The sequence below is a fragment of the Drosophila guanche genome, unplaced genomic scaffold (assembly GCF_900245975.1).
Source record: "Drosophila guanche unplaced genomic scaffold, DGUA_6, whole genome shotgun sequence".
NCBI classification, from domain to species: domain Eukaryota; kingdom Metazoa; phylum Arthropoda; class Insecta; order Diptera; family Drosophilidae; genus Drosophila; species Drosophila guanche.
Genome location: NW_022995743.1, coordinates 907,481 through 928,179, shown reverse-complemented (window position 1 = coordinate 928,179; position 20,699 = coordinate 907,481). Strand labels below are relative to the sequence as shown.

At 48.8% G+C, this 20,699-nt stretch overlaps 4 protein-coding genes across 6 annotated transcripts in view; 1 reads left to right on the top strand and 3 right to left on the bottom strand.

The window, feature by feature from the left end:
• Window positions 1–6,215, bottom strand: part of LOC117592101 (putative fatty acyl-CoA reductase CG5065) — a 15,508-nt gene extending 9,293 nt beyond the window's left edge. The window contains exon 1 of one of the 2 annotated variants that reach the window (XM_034285619.1): window positions 6,088–6,215. The gene's annotated coding sequence lies outside the window, so the exon portion shown is untranslated. Of the gene's footprint in view, window positions 1–1,036; window positions 1,216–6,087 lie in introns of those variants that run through there. The other variant, XM_034285618.1, reaches the window with a different exon arrangement.
• LOC117592241 (putative fatty acyl-CoA reductase CG8303) lies at window positions 5,866–20,699 on the top strand. Its single transcript, XM_034285875.1, has 7 exons — window positions 5,866–5,898; window positions 9,642–9,824; window positions 17,517–17,963; window positions 18,654–19,158; window positions 19,217–19,658; window positions 19,713–19,970; window positions 20,064–20,699. Exons 1-7 carry the CDS (start codon window positions 5,866–5,868, stop codon window positions 20,194–20,196), a joined length of 2,001 nt encoding a protein of 666 aa, XP_034141766.1. The 3' UTR covers window positions 20,197–20,699.
• On the bottom strand, window positions 13,083–16,841 carry LOC117592104. Its single transcript, XM_034285622.1, has 3 exons — window positions 16,824–16,841; window positions 13,949–14,635; window positions 13,083–13,844 (listed from the first exon to the last, which is right to left on the bottom strand). Exons 1-3 carry the CDS (start codon window positions 16,839–16,841, stop codon window positions 13,308–13,310), a joined length of 1,242 nt encoding a protein of 413 aa, XP_034141513.1. The 3' UTR covers window positions 13,083–13,307.
• LOC117592105 lies at window positions 15,301–16,879 on the bottom strand. Of its 2 annotated transcripts, XM_034285625.1 has the most exons (2): window positions 15,952–16,879; window positions 15,301–15,921 (listed from the first exon to the last, which is right to left on the bottom strand). In XM_034285625.1, exons 1-2 carry the CDS (start codon window positions 16,839–16,841, stop codon window positions 15,624–15,626), a joined length of 1,188 nt encoding a protein of 395 aa, XP_034141516.1. In that variant the 5' UTR covers window positions 16,842–16,879; the 3' UTR covers window positions 15,301–15,623. The 2 variants fall into 2 exon arrangements, with proteins under 2 accessions (XP_034141516.1, XP_034141515.1); XM_034285624.1 differs by having other exon boundaries at window positions 15,301–16,879.

Sequence of the window (20,699 nt, the reverse complement as noted above, 5' to 3'; positions counted from 1 at the left end):
ATTATTATATATGTATGTGGTTGGGGGGCTGATGTATGTCGTACATTTTGGCTGAGCTCAGCGCTTGCTGTCGATGCACTTGCGCATGCGTCTGTCTCTTGCGGCAACACGAACACGAACACCACCAACACCAACACCACCACCACTCTGCTCCACTCCCAAAAAATGTGGGTCAAGTCAATGTGGGTTCGCAATTATGACACATTGTACGAGACAGAGACAGATATTTACCCCATAAAAGCAAAAATCGCTGTAATGATATTTGTAAATGTAAAAATTAAATAAACAATATCTCTCGCTCATTTTTTTGGGTTATGGCAGCATGGCAGAGGGGTAGTACGCTTTTGCTTGGGCATTTGTAACGCTCTACCCAAACTCTCATAAATCTAACAATTGCGGGGCATTCATTCTTACTGGAAAAAATCTACTGGAAAAGCGAAACCGTGAAGTTTGGAGACTTTTCTTAAGGCGAATACACTAATTGGTCCCTCTAGTCCTTGCCAAAGCAAAAGGGTATCTAAAATTCGTATCCCTAAAGCTAGATTTAATGAATTTTCTTGTATTTTTTTCTTTTTGCAATTTTTGCAGTTCGAGTATCTTTGTATCTCTGAATCCGTGTGTGTGTGGCCATGATCCATGTTTATTTATTATGCTTCGTCGTCTTCATCTGCCTTTTGGCTGGCGTTTCGTCTGTGTGCAAATTATATTTGTAAATATGCAATGATTAATATTACAAACACCAACAACATGCGGGGAGTAGTAGCATTTCGAAAACAGTTTCTGACAAAAAAACTTTCTCGCACCAACAGCGAAACGCAACAACCTCCGACGACGAAGACCTCGACTAAACCCTGACTCGAGGATGGGATCCGACCTGACTTGATGCTGGACTTTAGCCTAAGTACTCGTATTATCAGCTCGCAGTGCGGCTGGCGGTTGCATAACCCGTCCCAAATATTTGCGAGACTGGGCCAGGCCCAAACCTCTACCCCACCTTACCCCACCCCACCCTACCCTAACCGAAGCGTGCACTTACTTGTCGGACAAACAGAGACGCAGATGCAAACGCAGACGATAGGTGGCGCTGGCGCTGGCGCTGAAGAGTTTCCGATTTGGAGATTATTTGACTTGCTTTTGATTCCCAAAACACCGTACGTATCTAGGTCAATGACACTCGCTTGCAATTTCTGCGATTTGAGCTTTTTGTTGTTTTGATTTTTCGATTTTACCGTTTCGTTTCGGAAGGAGCACTTTGGGTTGTTAAAAAATTTGTGATTGCGAGAACAAGGCACTAATCAGATCGAATCTACTACTTTATGTTAGTGATTTTCAACAATTTGTTTTCTTTCGGTTTGACACTAGAGGTAAGGCATGTGCCGATCGTAAAGATACACACACACACAAGTACGCATATGATTTGTATGTATTTATTTTAGTGGAATATACCTATACGGCTGACACACAAAACGGGAACTGAAATTCTGCTTGAGAAATTTCTCCAAATATTTTCACTTTTGCGAGCTGACGCTGACGCTGCCTGCTGTCGGCGCTGACGTTAACGCTGACGCTGGGCTGTGATGGGAGGCAGAGACCTGCGTGAGTGAGTTGCTGGCTCCTCTCTTGACCGCTGCGTTTGCGCAAAGAAATCGAACGACTGCGACTGAGATTGCTACCGACAGCGACACGACGACACCGACACCGACACCGAAACCGACCAAAGCAGGAGACAGAACGATCGAGAGCGAGGGCAACGGGCAACGGGCGTTTGGCGAGGGAGTGAGACTTGTCGGAAAGGTGTTGGGAGAGCGATAGATAGAAAGAAGAGAGTTCTATGCTCGCTTCGCTTCTTCCTCTGCTTCGAGCTGATTTGTTGTTCTTCTTTCAGTTGTTGTTGCCTTTTCTCTGCTTTCTTCTGCGGACTGCGGTGGGACGCGTGCGCTACCAACGCCGGCTGAAACTGAACTAAACTTGATCGCCAAAGAAGTGAAAGACTTTATGCAGCGACAGCGACTGCAGCAGCGACGCCGGCGTGAGCCAACGAAGCCAGCGCCAAAGCTGACTTCGGCTCGGCTCGCGGTGGGCTCGGACTCGGGCTGGCTGCCTGCGTTTTATCGACGGGCAAGAAAGGCAGCCAAAAGCGCACAAAAGAAAGCATCGAGGAGAGCGACACGTAAACGGGCTGAGATTGAGATCGTAATGGATGGAGGCAGAGCCAGAGGCACCGACAGCGACTCAGACTGATGCAGAGCGGCGACTGCAAGAGAGTCAGCAGCTGTGGCAGCGACGGCGACATGCAACAAGCTTTAATTGAAAAAGCCGCAAAGAACTGTTCGTCTGTGGAAAAACATGTCGGGGAAAAACAACGATGGAAAAGGCAGGGAAAGAAATCGAAGAGAAGGCAGACGGCGACCAGTGGCCACTGGCCAGGCACTGACATTGACCACAACGCGATGACGATGACGATGAGGATGCCGATGACGTTGACGCCGGCACCGACGCTGGGTACAGCAGAATCGGAAGACGCTGACGCAGACGTTGCCACTACCGCAAAAGAGGTCAAAGTATGAGCATGAGCTTCAACAGTATCAGGTATCGCAGCGGGTGCGGCTGCGTGTGTGTGCGTGTTTGTGCGTGTGTCCCCATGGATTTATGTTCGTGAGCGTGTGCATGCACAATCTTGCACTTGGCCGCCAGCTGGAGAGGAGCATTGCCAACAACAACAGCATGAGGGGGGTGGACGAGGGGAGTTCAGGTTGCCACGATAAGCCGCTAATCGATATTAACATACTCTGAATTTTGTTGCTTGCTGTTCGGACATAAAAACGTTTTTACGAAATCGTAGATAGAACCATTTACCATACAATTCTTATAACAATAAAATCGAATCCAAAAGTTAAGTAGGTGCCAAATAATAGATCATTTACAACAGTAGGGATGTGAGTGGAAAAAGTGCACAGAGTTGTCACCCTAAAGCGCGTTCTGGGCCAGAGAGACAAAAACAAACAAGCGAAAACCACACATATCTGAGTTTCCATTGTTATATTTAGATGTAGACATGCAGAACTGTTGGTATGGATATGTTTGTGCATAGCATCTCAGCTGAGGGCTTAAAATGAAAAGTTTTGAATAAGTTATAATAGAATTTCCACGTGTCAATTGCTCGGCACATAAATTATAGGGCTAAGCATCTGCGATGTCTCCCAAAGATTATCACGACCGATTGGAATACCAAATCAATTGTAAATGAACAATACAATTAACCGGTTGCAATTGATAATTGAGATCAAACAATTTATAAATATATTTAATGTTGAAAGCTGTAATCAGTGACACGTGGCTCGCCTGTGAATTTCTTTCGGTTCAGTTATCGATTAATGTATTCGCTTTACAGTGTGCAATCCTTATAGGGCATTGATGACTCGAAATGGTTGTATTGGACTGCTTAGCCCATCCGAAAAGCAAACAATAATCGACTACTGCCCTTTAGCAGTTCTCCCACAAGCAAAGACATGCAGAAAACATGCAGCAACAAAAATAACAACAGAAATACTCTTGCGGGGGCGGAGCAGAGAGCATGAGGCATGAGGAGCATGCCTGGCATCTGCCAAGCTGGCAAACAACCCACAGAAATTACTTAAAAAATAATCAAAAATACTCACAGGCCCCACCACACCCACAAGCACCAGCCCCCGTCAAGGGCACATGACAAAAGCTCCAATTTGGCATCCCCTTTGAGTGTGGGATGGGGTGGGGTGGGGTGGGGTGGGGTGGGGTGGGGTGTGGCCATTGTGGATCTTGGACCATCTAATCCCCAAACTGTCTGTCTGCCACGTGCCCCAGCACACAACTTGCTAATTGGCGCCGGTCAATATTTGGGTTTTTAATTGATTTCGCATACAGCACGTTATGAGAGCCACTCGCACTCGCACTTCCCACTGCCAACTCCCTACTCCCCCGAAAAGCGGAAACTGCGGCACGGATCGAAGAGGCAGCCAAGCGTGTCGCTCTTGGCCATGTTTGTCCGGGCCATTGTGGCAGACTCTTTACGTTTCTGGCAGGGAAAAACAACAAACAGCAGAGCCCGCATATAAATGATTCCTCTAATGTTGTGTGGGCAGGGGGAATTCGGGGGCAACTGTGGGTGGCTGTGGGGTTGGGAAAACCTTTTGCCTACTTTCGGGCCGAGCGTATGAATTCCAATACGAAGACCGGATGTGGGAAATGGTTTAGAGGCGCGGCACGGCTGGGGCACCATCACTCACTCGTTCCCGGGGGGAAATCTTTCAGCACTTTTATCGGCCGAGGGCACAAGTTCCTCCTGTTTGGTCATACTACATATGTGATAAGGAGGTGGGGTCTAATGGATACTCTGCTGCCAGGGCCAGGGCAACCCCTCAAAGTTGTTCATATTTTTTTAATTACACAAAGTTACGGCATTAGACGGCGTCCTGTTGACAGCAAAGCCTGTCCTCGTCCTCGTGCTCGTCCTCGTCCTCGTCCTCGACTGGTAAATGGCAAACACTCATCCGACATTCACACACATCCCCCCCTCGACCAAGCACCATTCATAGCTCTCTCTTAGAGAGCGGGGAGACAACAAAACGAGGAGGAAAATGACATAATGCACTTGAAATGTTATCGGCTCGATGTCGAGTGCAATAATACCACTACACACGCACACACTAGCACACGGGGAAATCCTCCGATAAATTATCTATTGTAGCACAATTAAGTCCCAAGTTTGTCAAAGCTCCGTTCATCTTGGGGCACACTTTCAGGCTGCTGCTGCTACATCCTCATCACCGTGCCACACATCAGGCACACGGCGCCCTGGCCCAAATTTTTCCCATTTTCCGGGCGGGCTGCGGCTGTGGTTGCGACTGCGACTGCGACTGCGGCTCGACCGACCACTACTCACTCATCATTTTTTATGCAATAGACACGAGGCGGGGACCCAAAGCTCACTTCCTTGGGTTGTTCGACGAGGCCGATATTTCGTATAATTTTTCACGCATTTTGGCAAACATTTTCAATCGGCAAAAATGTGATTGTATTTTGTGGAACTTTCGGGAAACTAATGGCTGACAGATACTGGAGGAAATGTCTTTTTTGAGACCAACTCGCGTCGACCGCCTTGAAAATCAATTGGAAAATGCCTGATTCAGTTTGGTTCTTCTTTTTTTTGCGCTTCTGCTCCCCAAGATTATTCACGCGCCTGCTCTCACCCACAGAGAGAGAGAGAGAGAGAGAGAGGCAAAAGAGAGGAGAGTGGCCTGCTCTTTTGCTACTATTTTCTACTACCTTTTTTCGGGGATTGGCTTGGGATTCTGCCGGCTTTTGGTCGGCCGTGCCGCAAGGGTGGCTGGCTGGCTGGCTGGCTGCTTATATAATGTGCGTCCAGCTGACTCAGCTGATGTAAGAGCGGACGATAAGATAAGTTCTTATCAGCTGGCTGGCTTATCAGCCATCAAACTACCCAATTTGATCACAGAAAATAAATTTGCTTTAGCCTTTTTCCACTCAAAGATAATTCGAATCTTCGTGCAGCATAATTTCAGGCCGTTTTCGCGCAAGCACGACCACACTGAAGAAGCTGCTCTCTCTCTCTCTCTCCATCTCTCTTTCGCTCTCTCTCCCGTTTAATGAACGGTCTGCTGTCTGCCGTCTGCCGTCTGCTGTCTGGTTCTCTCGCGAAAAGCTTAGCTTCTCTCTAGCGGAAGCGTGAAGCGGATATGTCAGATTTTCTGCAACATTTTTTACAACCGCCGCCGACGCTGCCACTGCTGTCGCCAGCGTTTCCAATAGCGATATTCTCCGGACTCTGGATGAGATAATAAACCCAGCGACATACATTCCACACACGAAATGGTGAAGGAGGGCCAGAAACAGAAGGAGGAGGTACGGCACTGGCTACAGCAGGGGCAGCTGACGAGAGGGGTCTATAAATAAATGTTTGCTCAAAACGAACAAAAATAATACATGCTCAAAACAGGGCAAAAATTATGCTAAAAATATCACCAAAAAAAAAAAAGAGCAGCGCACAAAACTTACAACGGGGGGGAGGGTCAGTCATGGGCGTGTACATACCGGCACAAAAGAAATGTGAGGTTGGAAGCGATGCTCCTGGATGGATGGCTGCTGCTACTCCGGCGACGATTTGAACTGAGGCTGAGCCGTGCTGCGGTGAGGGGTAGGCAGGGGGCGCAGGTTTTGGGGCAGTTGTAATCACAGCACTTGTTTTTCTTCTTCTCTAGTTATGGGCTCACTCTTTGAGACACTCACAGACACTGCTTGGAGCACTTATTGGAGTCGCGTGGGCTTTCCACGTTCACGTTCACGTTCACCCCCTTTTGATTATCTTTTGGCGTTACTTTTGCGGTTCGTTCTTCGCGCTTTCACGGGCAGCGGGGCAGGGTCAGAGAGGCAGAGAGCAGCACAGCTCGGAAGGCGACTAGCGACTGACGACTGACGGCTAACGGGCTAACGGCTGGCGAGGAGCAACGCCGGGCTGGCCGCCTGGCAATTTTCACCATTAATAAAACAGGGCCAAAGTTGACAATGGCACGCTCTCTCTCTCTCGCTCTCTCTGTCGCCTTTCTCTACTCTCTCGCACTTTCTCTGCTCTCCCGCTCTGTGTGTGGCCGCCTTTCTCCACCCTGCCAAGCACAGCCAGCAGCTTGCTCTCTCTCTACGGCTCTCCCTTCGTTGGGGTTGAGCTTTGACACCCCCGCCGTTGTCCGGGAGCTGCGCTGCTCTCTGCTATGATTTTTCCACCACCTTTGGCCGAACTGGGCCTGTCCTAGCGGGTTTTTTCTACTCAACGAAATCCGCCTTAGTCTAGTTCTTCTTCTGCTGTTTCTTCTTCTTATACGCAGAGAGCGAATGCGTTACAGCACAAATGATACAATTAATAATAAACACACGCCAAAATCTTTTTGTGCACTTTTTACTGCAGGAATCGTCGCATGCTTCGTTTCAAACTGCCGCCGGCGTTGCCACTCTCCACCAGCGGTGGCGTTGCCACCCCCAACTGCCACCCAGGGCAATTCAAATTCAAATTTGAATTCAAATTGAAATCCACTTGAGATTATAATCTGTCATCAATCTCGATTCGAGGCGGAAAACTCGACAGTCCAACCTTCGAGGGCCAAATATTTGGACAATGGCCACAAGGTCGCCGCTCGGCTCGACGGCAGCTTGCAGCGAGACGTAATATGAAAATCAAAACAAAAAGATGAAAACAAAACAGAAACTGCATTGTCATTTAGGCCTAAACTTGTTGGCTTGTAGCTGGGAGGGGGAGTAGTGTGGACGTGCTGCTCTCCACTCTGCATAATAATTAATTTTCATGAGGCTGATGTAAATACATTAAGACAAATGAGTAGGGAATGGAGGAATGATGGATGCTCTTATAGTCTTGGAGTTGCTTGGCAAATCGATTTCTCATTAAATGGAGCGTTAAGTAAGTGGAACAGAGCTGAAATCTGTGCTGAAATCATGGAAGGGACTGCAGGACTTCGAAGACCCCTCAAGTGATCAACAGTCTGCCAGCCAACTAGACTCTAAGAAAACAAAGCTGAACCTTGCTAATTGAGCAGTTGCCAGCCTCAAAGAGAGTATTACATGACACTCAAGCGAGTTTAAAACGTTAACAAATAGGTGAGACATCAGCAAACATACACAGAAAAAGGCCAACATACAAGATAATGAAAACCCAGGCCCAGGCCCAGGCCCAGGCTCATTACTCATTACTCATTACTCATGCGCAGCTCGGTTTGGGGCGGATGACGTGACGTTGGGCCACGACCAAGCCCATCCGTGGAGCCCCCTTTGGCGCTTCACTGCAACTCCCTGCAAGCTGACGGAGCACTAAAAAATGTGAGCAAATGTTGAAAATTCCCAGCTCATGTCGAGAGAGCCGAGCCGGCAAGTGGCTAAGGTGACTAAGTGGAAATTCGATTAACTAACAAGAGCCTTTTTCCGCTGCGGTTTCGCTATAGTAAAAATTGATCTTCGAGTTAATGCCAGCAAATGGCTTTGCTAATGGGGCAGATCGTTTCATTTGGGTTACGGATCCATTCAGAGAGTGGGGTGCCGTTATGCCAAACGGTTTTTGAATGCATTCAATTGTTCATCTCGAGAAATGCAAATGCATTTTTATCTGGAAAATGGCAGCATGAGACAGACCCTCAGTAGATTTACGACCGCATGGGCTTCCTCCTCTTACGACTTTCCTCTGCGTGTCATAGAAATTATTGCCAATTTTGGCATTTCCCAATGCTGTAGGACGGCGGGGAGTGCGAGTCCCCCTAATTGCGGGATTTGACGGTGGTTGCAGGCCTACAGTGGGAGCTTTCTTTCTGTATGTTCGGGGTTTGTCGCTTCCCCCTGAAGTGGGTCATCCGCAGGCGAAGATGGACAGAGCTTCCGTCAGAGAGGATGCGAATCATTGAAATCCCATTTAACAGACAGTTTCGTAAGACTATTTGCTTTGGCAGCATCGAGGCATCTATCAATCAATCAATTAATCAACAAAACAAAGCATTTTTGCATAATTAGACAACGAAAACGTGATCGGCTCCACCTCCAACGATCCGACACCCCTTCCCGGATCGACATCAAAATCAAATTATCAAAATCAGCATTACCATATACCAGATATAAATACATATGTATTGCGTTTTGACCAGAATAAAGTGCAATGGTCAGCGGTAAGACACAAAGAACAGGAAGCTAGGTGACCTGCTTAAAGCGAAGACCGCCAATTGTGGAGAAATGTCAAATCATTTTAAAAGAATAATGAAAAACTAAGCTAAACTACAGCTAAGAGTCATTTTCGAAGTTCTCTGTGGCACTGCGGCATTTCATTGCACTTATTTCAGTGTGTGTTTGAGTTTATTTTTCTTTTTAATCGAATCTCTTAACTCGAGCAGCAGTCGCTGTCTCGCTTTCACCCGCTGAATGGATGGTGGGATGGTCGCCAAACGGCAGTCGAAAGCATTGCCAGATCCACTCAAAAGATACCACGCACTCGTAATAGATCCGACCATGAGAGGAGGCACTTAGGTGAGAGGGGGTGAGAGGGGGTGGAGAGGGGGGAGTGCCATTTGGAGAGTCAGCTTTCTCAGTTACCGAAAACGCCGTTGTTTGCTGTCTTGTTGCTTCTTTGGCCACTCAAATGCGCTGCTCGCTCTCTCTCTCTCTCTCTCTAGGTGCTCCGTGTTCCGCTCTCCGTTAGTTTTGGTGCTTCTCCTGCTTTTGGCTGAGTGTGCTTATTTCGCTCGCTCTCGGTACCCAGCATTGAAGAAGGGTATGTTCTGTTGGGCTGAAGTTAATATTTTCTATGGTCTATCCGGTGTCTACCTACCAACCTGCAGAGAAAACAAAGCAAGCTGCTCAGTCGGCCAATCAACTTCCGAAGATGTAGTGGGTATTACACAGTCGGAATGTCGACTCTTGCACTCTGCTGTTGTTTGTTGTTGGCTTGGCGGTTTCTTAGCTGGCTTTTGATTGTTTTCTGTTCCGATTTTCATTACTTAGCTCTGTGACGTGAGCCTTTGTGAATTGAGAGCCAGAGACGGGCTGAAGCTACAAAAAAGAGAGTCACCTTGCGAGTGAGTGAATCCGATTTTGAGTCCAAGTTTGGGTTTCAGCTTAAGCTCTGGCCGCGCCATTTCCGCGGATCAGTCTGCGTTGAGCGTGCGTCGGCATTGGCAGCAAAAGGAAAACCTCTTAGCCTCCTCCTCACCCTCCTGCACCGCGTCACGTCACAGTGTGCTCGGCCACCCCCTCCCGCTGCAGACTTTGGTCGATATAGTTTTTCGGTCAGTTTACACTTCCATTTAACAGTTAACACTTAACACTGGCCATCACGACATGTGTGCCAGGCGTCAGCGTCTCAGTCTGCCCACCCAAAATCAAATCAAGTGCAAAGTGAAACCTCCCCCAAACCGAACTGAACCGAACCGAAGCAAACCAAACCGACGCGTGGTGCAATCAATGATAAATCATCGAAAATACGAGGATTGCAACAAATGGCGATCGCGGCGAGAATAGATTGCCAAACAATTGGAAATCGATGACCCAGCGGAAGTGTTGAAAGATTTTTGTGCTCAGTTAATCGGATATTTGTTTGTTTTCAAGGAAAACCCATTGGAAAAGCTGTTTATTATTCAATTTCACTCGAATGTTTGTTTTTCTTTCAGCTTTGCAAGTGTTACCTCTCTCTCTCGCTCGCTCTCTCGCGTGCTACCGCTCTCTTGGGTTCCGTGTGTGTTTCGGTTTTTGTCTCTCTGCGTTGGTTTAGTTTTTCGCGACTGTTTCTCTACGTTGTTTTCCTGACTTTGCTAGAACATTCATTGGAACAACAAAAAGCAAGAAGAAATTAAGAAATTGATTATTATAATTGGGTTTCTCCAGGTCCAGGTCGCCAAAATGTTAAGCTATTTCTGGGAGTTGACAGCGTGGCCAAATCCCGAAACCCTGCGAAACCCTCTTTCTTATTTTTTTATTTTTCGTGGTTCTATAATTTATTACAACTTTTTGGCTGTCTGACATCGTTTCTTGCGACGCCAACCGGTTTGCCAAATGTCCCCAAGAATATAAATAGATAATAATACAGTTTTTTTGTGGTCGAATTTTGTTATGGCCAAAAACAACGAACAGGAATTTTCAATTGTCCAATCTAAGTGCAAATTGTTGGAGCAAACGAGAGAAACGCCACAAAGAGGTCGAGACTGTTGATACTCTTTCCTGTCGGCCACGTTCGTTGCCTCAGTCTTTCGATTGACATTGAACGGAAGGACAATTGTTGATTGAACTGCTGCTCAATCAATGTGTGGCTTGTTTTCGTTGCTTTTGCGGCGGGGGCTTTCAATGTTAAGGTCTACGCCAAACACACAACAAACATTTAATGCTAATGCCCAGCCCCAAGTGCGACTTTTTTAGTATTTTGTCTCTGTTTGTTTTTTATGGCGTTCGATTGTCGATCCCCAGCCCCTCCACACAGCCATTGGATGGTTCATGCCTAGCATAAATAAAACAACAAATTATTGTTACACATTTGGTTGCCAAGGCGGAAATAAAAGCACTAAATGGAGTGGCATCAATATCGAATTAAAATCAAAATCAAAATCAAAATCATAACAAAACATGGGAAGAGAAATCATTGGCCTGGCCAACGGGAGGAGAGAGATCTGCTGGTCGTTAAATAGAAAGTGACCGAAATGGATCTTTAGTCTCAAAACAAAAACCCGAAAATTCGTCACAGTTAGAGCATACCCCAACATCCAATCGTTAGTTTTCGCCTCTTTTGGCCATCAATTTGTTGCCTAGGGCTTCGTTCGATACGATACGATTTTGCCATTTTGAAGCTGCAAAAGAAATTTCCAAATATTTAATATGCATAAACAGTTTCTGGCCCTCGCAGGGGGGAGGTTTGAGGAGCGGAAAGAGGCAGATACAGAGAGAGAGTCATCTATCTCCACAAAATCACGAACAAAACGAAGCGCAGACGTAGCAAAATTATGCAAATCTTAGGGCACATACAGTTAAAGCTATGACTATATGGACACATATGTATATGAGTTGGGTACATATATAATAGATTCCACGTTTTTCCCAACTCGATATGCAAAATAAAAGTTGGTAAACATCAACAATAGAGGATCGCTGCAAGTAACAAGAATTCATCTCTTCATTTCTGACCTCCAAGCAAACACCAAACGAGTGCCCATCTCTATCGTGTGTCTGCGATCATTCAAGGTTTTCGGCCAACCAAATGTCAAGTTCATCGATCCCCCAGCCTCCTATAAGACACCATTCATAGATCAATCCAAAGCCAACCGACGAAGAACCTTACTGGGTTCAAACTAAATGAATTACTAATACGAAATGTAGATGAAAATATGACAAAATGTGGCTGGGACTGGAGCTAGAGTAGAGGAGATGATGATATGCAAATTATTGGTCGAGACCTCTAAATGAAACCCGTTTGGAGTTGGCGGCATTGTCTTTCAGGCATCCCTCCATCCCTCCGACTGCCACCTGAGCAGCGACCCATTTCGATCTTCTAATGCGTAATTTGCATAATTCTGGCTATCGCGTGGACTCTCGGACCATGTGGCTTTGGCATTTGAAAGCGAAATGCCTTGAGCAACGGCGAAGAAACAGGCCAGTCATTGGGCCAATTGGCCAAGTGTAAATGTGTTGAGTCAGCATTTGGAAATGGAAATGGAAATGGGAATGCAAGCGAAGGTTAGTGGGCCTGATCTATCTGTCAGTTGGTCAATTAGCGGTCGGGTGTTAAACACCCAAAAAGAAGGGCAACCGTAGCAGCTGTCGGACCAGAGCTGGAGAGTGTATCTATGGGATGAGATTCGATTCATCGGCAGGCCCAGACAGACGGTTAGGAGACACGTCTTTGGAGATCAACACCGATGCGGCCGTGACCGTGCATTTTGATTAAGTTGTTTTGTCTGCGAAGTTCGAACAGAAACTCCAACTACATGTGTGGGGCCCAACTCTGGCTCAACTTAGACAGACGCTGCTTGGGCTCCGGCTCTGGCTCCGGCTCTGGCAGTGTGGCGGCCTTGACACAAATTTTCAGGCAGCGTCAAACACAAATCCTACAAACACAAAATGCGCACTAAATTAATCTCTCCGCTGAACAAATTGTTACGCATTTTGTTCATTATCTCTTCCACTTGCACAGACCTTAGCAGGCCTTAAGCAATGGCAACAACCCGTAACCCGCAACCCGCAACCCGCAACCCGCAACCCGCAACAAGATCTAACTACAACCATCGGATGTATTCGTATACTCGTACCTTGATTCGATTTCACATTCGCGTCTCTTTCGGCCTCTATCGCCTCGGATATACGCCTCATTTGCCATTAATTAGTCGACCTATTGATGGCTTCATGAGCCGAGGCGAACAAAGGCAGACATTGTGAGTTGTGTGGGGAAGTAAAGTTGGCTACTGTAGGCGTATCTGGCGTACAGGCGAAAGTATCTTCTGTGTTGAACATTTATTCTCCCTTCCCAAGTGTAGACCAAAACCCAGTGCTGGCAAGCAGACAACTTTGAGCATTTTAAGAAAGCACCTCTATTTTTAATTCTGAATAATTCGATGGATTGCTATGTCCGCTGGGAGGGCTGTCGCTCCGCTCTCAACTAGCCGCCGCCCTTGAATCCCTTATGAAGTCAACCATGGAGCAGTGAACACGTGAAGCCTGCCCAACCGTAGCTCGATCACCTGCTGTCTAACTATTCGGAGAAGCTGCACCACCCTGTCGAGCTTCACCCGTTAGGCGGTCATATCACTGAGCGGACGCTTCACCCTTTCGACGTCCATCTCGCTGAGCGGACGCTTCACCCTTTCGACGTCCATCTCGCTGTGAGGACGCTTCACCCTCTGGTCGGTCATCTCGTTGAAAGGACGCTTCACTCTCTGGTCGGTCATGTCGCTGAGCGGACGCTTCACCCTTTCGACGTCCATCTCGCTGAGCGGACGCTTCACCCTCTGGTCGGTCATCTCGTTGAAAGGACGCTTCACTCTCTGGTCGGTCATGTCACTGAGCGGACGCTTCACCCTTTCGACGTCCATCTCGCTGAGCGGACGCTTCACCCTCTGGTCGGTCATCTCGTTGAAAGGACGCTTCACTCTCTGGTCGGTCATGTCACTGAGCGGACGCTTCACCCTTTCGACGTCCATCTCGCTGAGCGGACGCTTCACCCTCTGGTCGGTCATCTCGTTGAAAGGACGCTTCACTCTCTGGTCGGTCATGTCACTGAGCGGACGCTTCACCCTTTCGACGTCCATCTCGCTGAGCGGACGCTTCACCCTCTGGTCGGTCATCTCGTTGAAAGGACGCTTCACTCTCTGGTCGGTCATGTCACTGAGCGGACGCTTCACCCTTTCGACGTCCATCTCNGCGGCCGCTTCACCCTTTCGACGTCCATCTCGGTAAGCGGACGCTTCACCCTTTCAACGTCCATCTCGCTGTGAGGACGCTTCACCCTTTCGATGTCCATCTCGCTGTGAGGACGCTTCACTCTCTGGTCGGTCAGGTTGCTGAGCGGACGCTTCACCCTTTCGACGTCCATCTCGCTGTGAGGACGCTTCACCCTCTGGTCGGTCATCTCGTTCAAAGGACGCTTCACTCTCTGGTCGGTCATGTCACTGAGCGGACGCTTCACCCTTTCCATCTCGCTGTGAGGACGTTTCACTCTCTGGTCGGTCATGTAGCTGAGCGGACGCTTCACCCTTTCGACGTCCATGTCGGTAAGAGGACGCTTCACCCTCTCGACGTCCATCTCGCTGAGCGGACGCTTCACTCTCTGGTCGGTCATCTCGTTCAAAGGACGCTTCACTCGCTGGTCGGTCAGGTTGCTGAGCGGACGCTTCACTCTTTGGTCGGTCATGTTGTAGCGCGGAGTCTTCATCGCAGGTACGCGTCGTTCGCTGCTTGCCATCGGCTGCTCCACTGACTCCTCCCTGGCCAGATTATGGAACCTGTGCAGCTGCGGTTGCGAGCTGGGGTCGAAGCGCCGGTGGCTCAGCAGTCGCACCTGGCTGGGTAGGTTCTGCGACTGCGGCAGCCTCGTCCAGCAGTAGTTCAAGCCGCGAGCCACCTTCATTTCAACTATTACAGAATTTCGTTACGGAAAATTTGGATTACTAAATGACGGAACACAAGTCAGGAAATTGGCTTGGTTTCTGAATTTAAATTTGAATTTTCAAATTTCAAATTTAATTTTTAAATTTCAAGACCGAAATTTTACTGAACTGTATGTTTTCGAGGTTCTCGATCGAATGATTTGTTCTCTAGCGTTTGACCTAAAAAACAGGCTTGCTATCTATCATTTGAGTTTGGTTACGAAAGTATTTTTGCCAAATTAGAGCAGGCTATGCGGGTCTTGAATGTACTACTAGAACTTCTACTGAATAAGTACTTATATTTGGGCACTTGTTTTCCATCATCGTTTTGTATGCACTTTTCCTCTGTTCGAATTCCACAGGTTCAGGTGCCAGAGAAAGCTCCAAAAGAACCATCCAATTCCGGTCACCTCAGCTCAGTTTTCGAGTCGATTAGCTCTTGCACTCCCCTCGCTCTGTCTCTGCTCTTGCTGGCGTGGCCTTTGACTCGACTGCACTTCCGCCGGCAAGCATATTTTGATCTTGCAGACGGAAGCTGCCTTGAGTGGGGGAACTTTTTTAGGTACATATCTCTTATCTGCTTTACCTGCTGACCCAATCGCCACACTCCGCGTGAGAAATCGACTATACTCGCGATGCCTTGATTTGAGTTCACCGAATTTCTCATTCGTTTCTTTTTCGGTCTCTATCGCCTCGGACATACGCTTTATTTGCCATTAATTAGTCGGCCTATTGTTGGTTTCAGTCAGAAATTGTGAGTTGTGTGCCACCGATCAGCGATGGATTGGAAAACGGCTTTGGCTTCGATTTTATCACTTGATAGAAAGTTTTGAGAAGTACTGTAGGAGGATTACAGGCGAAAGTACAACTATCCTCGTTCCTGGCAAGCATTTCAAGAAGTTAGCTATGAATTTGAATATCGCTTTGTCAGTCCGCTGGGAAGGCTCTCGCTCTCGCTGTCACCTAGCCGCCCCGCTTGAAGCCTTTGTAAAGTCTGGCATGGTGGCACCACTTTTCATACAGGGAGGAACCCGTGCCGCATGCGCAACCGTTGCTGGGTGATGAGATGTTCAGCTGTTCGGAGAAGCTGCACACGGGAGCCGGTTCGCGCTTAACCCTTTGGGCGGTCATGTCCAAGCGCGGCGGCTTAACAGTGCGCTCCAACTTGGCGTCCTCTGATCGCTTGCGCAGAACGACCTGTGGGGTTTTGTCCTCCAGTACGGGCTCATCCTCCAGCTCCTCTTCTGCTTGCTGCTGCATGAACAGGCGGCACCTCTTCTCGATGCCGATGGGCTTGCGCCTCTTCACCAGGCGATTGGCCACCACCTGGTAGTGCGGGGACCTGATCGAAGGCAGTCGCATGTGGTGAAAGCTGCGGCGACTTTCGTAGTAGCCGGAGGGAGATGTCCTTGGGCCGCTAGGAATGTGGTCCTCTTCGGAATCGAGGTTCTCGTCGCACCGCTGGCCGGGGCAGGTGTTCCAGGAATGCCAGTACTTTGCCTCCTCGGCATCTTCGCGCTTGCGCAGCCACTCGCTGGAGCCGTACGGTTCGTACGCCTCCTCTTGCCGGCTCATGGTCATATCCTCATCGCGGACTTCGGCGCGGGTATCCGAACCGGGCAGATTGTAGCCCCGGCGCGACTTCCGCAGCTCGCGGTCCTGCCGCTTGAGCTCCCCTTTGCGCTGCGACATGCGCTTCCTGCTGTAATCTTTGGCCGCTCTGTTGGGGTTCTTTCCCTTGCGTCGTGGCTGTGAGGGTTGTCGGGGCTGCTGATTCTGTCTGTCGGCATCGTAGATGAGGTCGGGCTTGGAGACGGCCGGAGCCTGGGCATTGCGCCTCGTACCCCCACCACGGGTCCACCGCCGCTTGTTTTCCTCGATGATCATCATCTGACGCCGTTGGTGCTCCTCTGGGTCCTGCATAATGGTGCGCCGACGCGGCTCCCACACGGGTCCGCGTCGCTCGCTGCTGGCCATCGGCTGCTCCATGTACTCCCCCATACCCGGATCATCAAACCGGTGCTGCTGTGAGCGCAGCTCGCTGGGCGACTCGGGGTTGTAGTTCCGCCAGTCGAAGCGCCTGTGGCTCAGCAGCCGCACCTGGTCGGGCAGGTTGAGCGGCTGCGGCAGCCTCCTCCAGCAGTAGTTCAGGCCACGAGCCACCTTCAGCGTGCAATTCATTTTACTTTCAACAGAATTTTGTTACGGAAAATTTTGAGTACAAAAAGCCTAAATAATTGTTGGTTCCGAAAAAATGTTTCGTTTTATTTTCTCGGAGTGTTAAATTTTTTGTGTTTTATTTTGGGAAAACGTTGAAAATGGAAGACCGAAATTGTGTTATACTTTATGCTTTGGTGGCTCTCAATATCATGACTTGTTCTCGAGCCGTTTGGCCAACATTTCGATTTGAAGGAAAATACAGGGCTCCCCAGTGAGTGGAGCTGTGCAGGCATTTTGGCATAATCTGAACAGGCTGTTGGTATATTGTTTGTACTCGTATAAGTATATACATATGTATGTATGTATGTATATATGTAACTCTTATCTTGCATACATCATCGTTTTGTATGCACTTTCAATTGTAAAGAGAAAGCTCCGCGAGAACCATCGAATTACAGTTAGCTCTTGCACTCCAATTGCGCTCTCTTTCTCTCTCTCTCTGCTCATAATTGCGTGGCCTTTGGCTCGACTGCACGTCCGCCGGCAAGCGTATTTTGATCTTGCAAAGAGACGGAAGCTTTAAGCTTTAAGTGGAGGGGGGAGGGGAATTTATTTTTGTAGAAATCTGCTCTTATTTGATTTATTTGCCTAATGAACCACGACTCGCACTAACACTTCTTCTCTTCTGGGTTGTAGCTGGCCCAACCGAAGCCAACGTTCAGCAGCGAATTGGCGCCACCGACGAATCTCGAGCCCTACACCATGGCTGTCATAACGGATCATGACAGCGGTAGCAGCAGCACAACCACCGGCACCTCCACCAACTCCACACCCACCATCACCACCCACAACAACAACAACAGCAGCAGCAGCAGCAGCAGCAGCAGCCTCAGCAATGGGAAACCACACAGCAGTCGTGGGCAGCCGAGCAGCCAGCGCCAACAGCTGACCACGGCCCTGACCATTCCAGAGTTTTTCGCGCATAAAAACATCTTCGTGACGGGCGGCACGGGCTTCCTGGGCACGGTGCTGATTGAGGCACTGCTGGACACACATCCCGACATCGGCACCATCTACGTCCTCGTCCGGGGTAAGAAGAAGTTCGATCCCAAGGAGCGGATCAATCGCCTGCTACAGAAGCCGGTAAGTGCGGTTACATTTTGCCAGTCTGGCCGGGGCACAAGGGTCACGACCAGAACCCACCCTTGGCACTCTCGCTGACATCAGAGGGTATCATTACAGCCAATTACGTGCCTCTTTATGGAGCGTTAATTTGTCAGAGTCGTAACCTGTCCGGAGACATGGAGACCCGCCGCGACCTCTTCCGCTTTGGCTGCTTAGCGGTTTCTGCCTCACGCCTCTTTCCACACATGTTTTCTATCTTTCTTTAGGGTTTTCTTTCGCGTTTCTGTATGCCAACTTTGAGATGCCCTCTCTAGGGCACAGCCTAAACTTGAACATAATCGGACAACATTTTACGACTACTGACTGGGGATATCTGATCCATCAGTTTGGGCACTTTTGTTCCCACAAACCAATTACAATTTAGAACTACTTTAAGTGGTCTTTGCACCTGTGAGAGTATCCAATATTTCGGTCTTCCGTTCAAGCTTTCAGTAGCTCTTCCCTTTTTCTTGACGTTCGGAGAGAGACTTCCCAGCATTTTGTTAATTATATTTTTAAACGCACTTGGTAGTGGCGCAACAACCACAGATTTGTGTTTGCTTGGCTATGGAAATTACTTACTTATAACCATAATCATAATTTTGAGGGTTTTTACCTCAGAGCTGAACACTTATCAAGGCAATGAATGGCTTTCTATCCGCACCGCAGATATTCGAGAAGTACGCGGAGAAGACCCTGGCCAAGGTGGTGCCTGTCGTGGGAGAGCTGAGCGAGCCGAACTTCGGCTTCGGCCCGGAGCTGCTCCAGGAGCTGATCGATCGCGTGCACGTGATCTACCACAGTGCGGCAACGATCAAGTTCAGCTCTCCGCTGCGCACCGCCATCCGCACCAATCTGACGGGGACGATGCGGACCATCGAGCTGGCCAAGCAGCTGAAGCATCTGTCCGCGTACATCTACTGCTCGACGGCCTTCTGCAACAGCAACAATCGGGGCCTGATCGCCGAGGAGGTGTACAAGTCACAGTTCGATCCGTATGACATGATGAAAATGGCCGAGGACGACGAGGCCTGGGTGGACTTCAACGAGCAAAAGTGCAAGGGCTACATCCAGGATCATCCCAACACGTACACATTCACCAAGAACCTGTCCGAGAATCTGCTGATGGCGGAGATGTCAGGACTGCCGGCGGCCATAGTCAGGCCATCGATTGGTAAGCTCTCAACCTATGCACCCAAACAGGACACAGATCTAACTGATTGCCTCTCCAGTGTATGGCACCTTGGAGCATCCGATGAAGGGCTGGGTGGGCAATGCCAACTCGGGACATTTGGGCTTCCTCGCGGGCTTCGTGAAGGGCATCTTCCGGACCATGTGCGGCCAGGCCTCGGCCGTGATTGACATCATTCCGTGCGACTATGTGATCAACTCATCCCTGGTCATGGGCTGGTACGTGGGCACCCGACAGCTGCAGCAGCCAGAGATCATCCACTGCACCTCGGGCGAGGTGAATCCGCTGACGTTGGCCGAGTTCTGCACCATCATCAACGACAGCGTGGAGCGGCATCCGCCCAACAGTTTCGTGTGGAAGCCACTGACCAAGCTGCGCAACGGCTGGCGCTACAATCTCTTCTTCTATCTGTTCCATCTGCTGCCCGCCCTGGTCTTTATCATTCCGGAGAAGCTCTTTGGCATCGGCATGCCGCAGCACACGTAAGCAGCTGGCCTGGAAACACCTGCAGAGTGCTCAGATTTCCTTTCTTTTAGTGCCTACGAGTACATGCGCGTCTTCCAGAAGGGCACCAAGGCCTTTGACTACTTCCTGGACAAGGATTTCCGGTACTCCCTGAAGAATGCCCTGCGCATCTCGGCCATCATCCCGGAGAGCGATCGGCGGCGCTACAACTTCGATGCCAGCCAGTGCGATTGGTCGGAGTTCATCGATCGCTGCCTCATCGGCATTCGGCGGTTCTACTTCAAGGAGTCGGCGGTTACCACAGAATGGCACCGCAACTACTGGAAGGTGTAAGTAGCCATCCTGGTTCTGTGTGTTCTCCTCACTCTGATCCAAGTCTCTCTCTCCCTCTCTCTCTCTCTCCTTCTATTCCCTTGTATCAGCTTCAATTTCCTCTACTATGCGGGCTATGCTGTCATCTTTGCCGTCCTGTACATTGCCCTCGTCCCCTTCCTGGGCATGCAGATCGGCCTCACGCTGGCCGTGCTCATCTGGGGCTTCCTCGTCTGGCTGTAGTGGACCACCGCACACTCCTGATCCCGATCCAGATCCAGATCCAGATCCAGACCCCCGCGGACAGTGCAATAGTCCTTCTTCTCCATTTTCACTCTTTCTCCTGCTCGTTTCCATCGTAGCTTGTCTTTGTAGGGTATCCATGTATTTTACTTTTAAGTCGTCCCTTCGCTGAACACAATCTAGTACAAGTCAATCTTTGTCGGACCGATCCCCGGATCGAACATCAGATGGCAAAAAAAACTGTTTCACACGAAGAACAAAACAAAACGAAAGAATCTATTCACACAGCAATGCAAAATGTAGCCCAAAACTTAGTCACATTAATAATGTAAACCTAAACAACTATGTAAAAGTAAAACAAAAACCAACAACTAAAGTGAAAATATAGTGAAAACGATTGCAGATTGTTTGTTGTAATTATCATCCGGTATATAGTCAAATAGTCGCAGAGTGCGAGAACTCAACTTTAAACAAATAAATGTGTAAACGATTATGCAAATAAA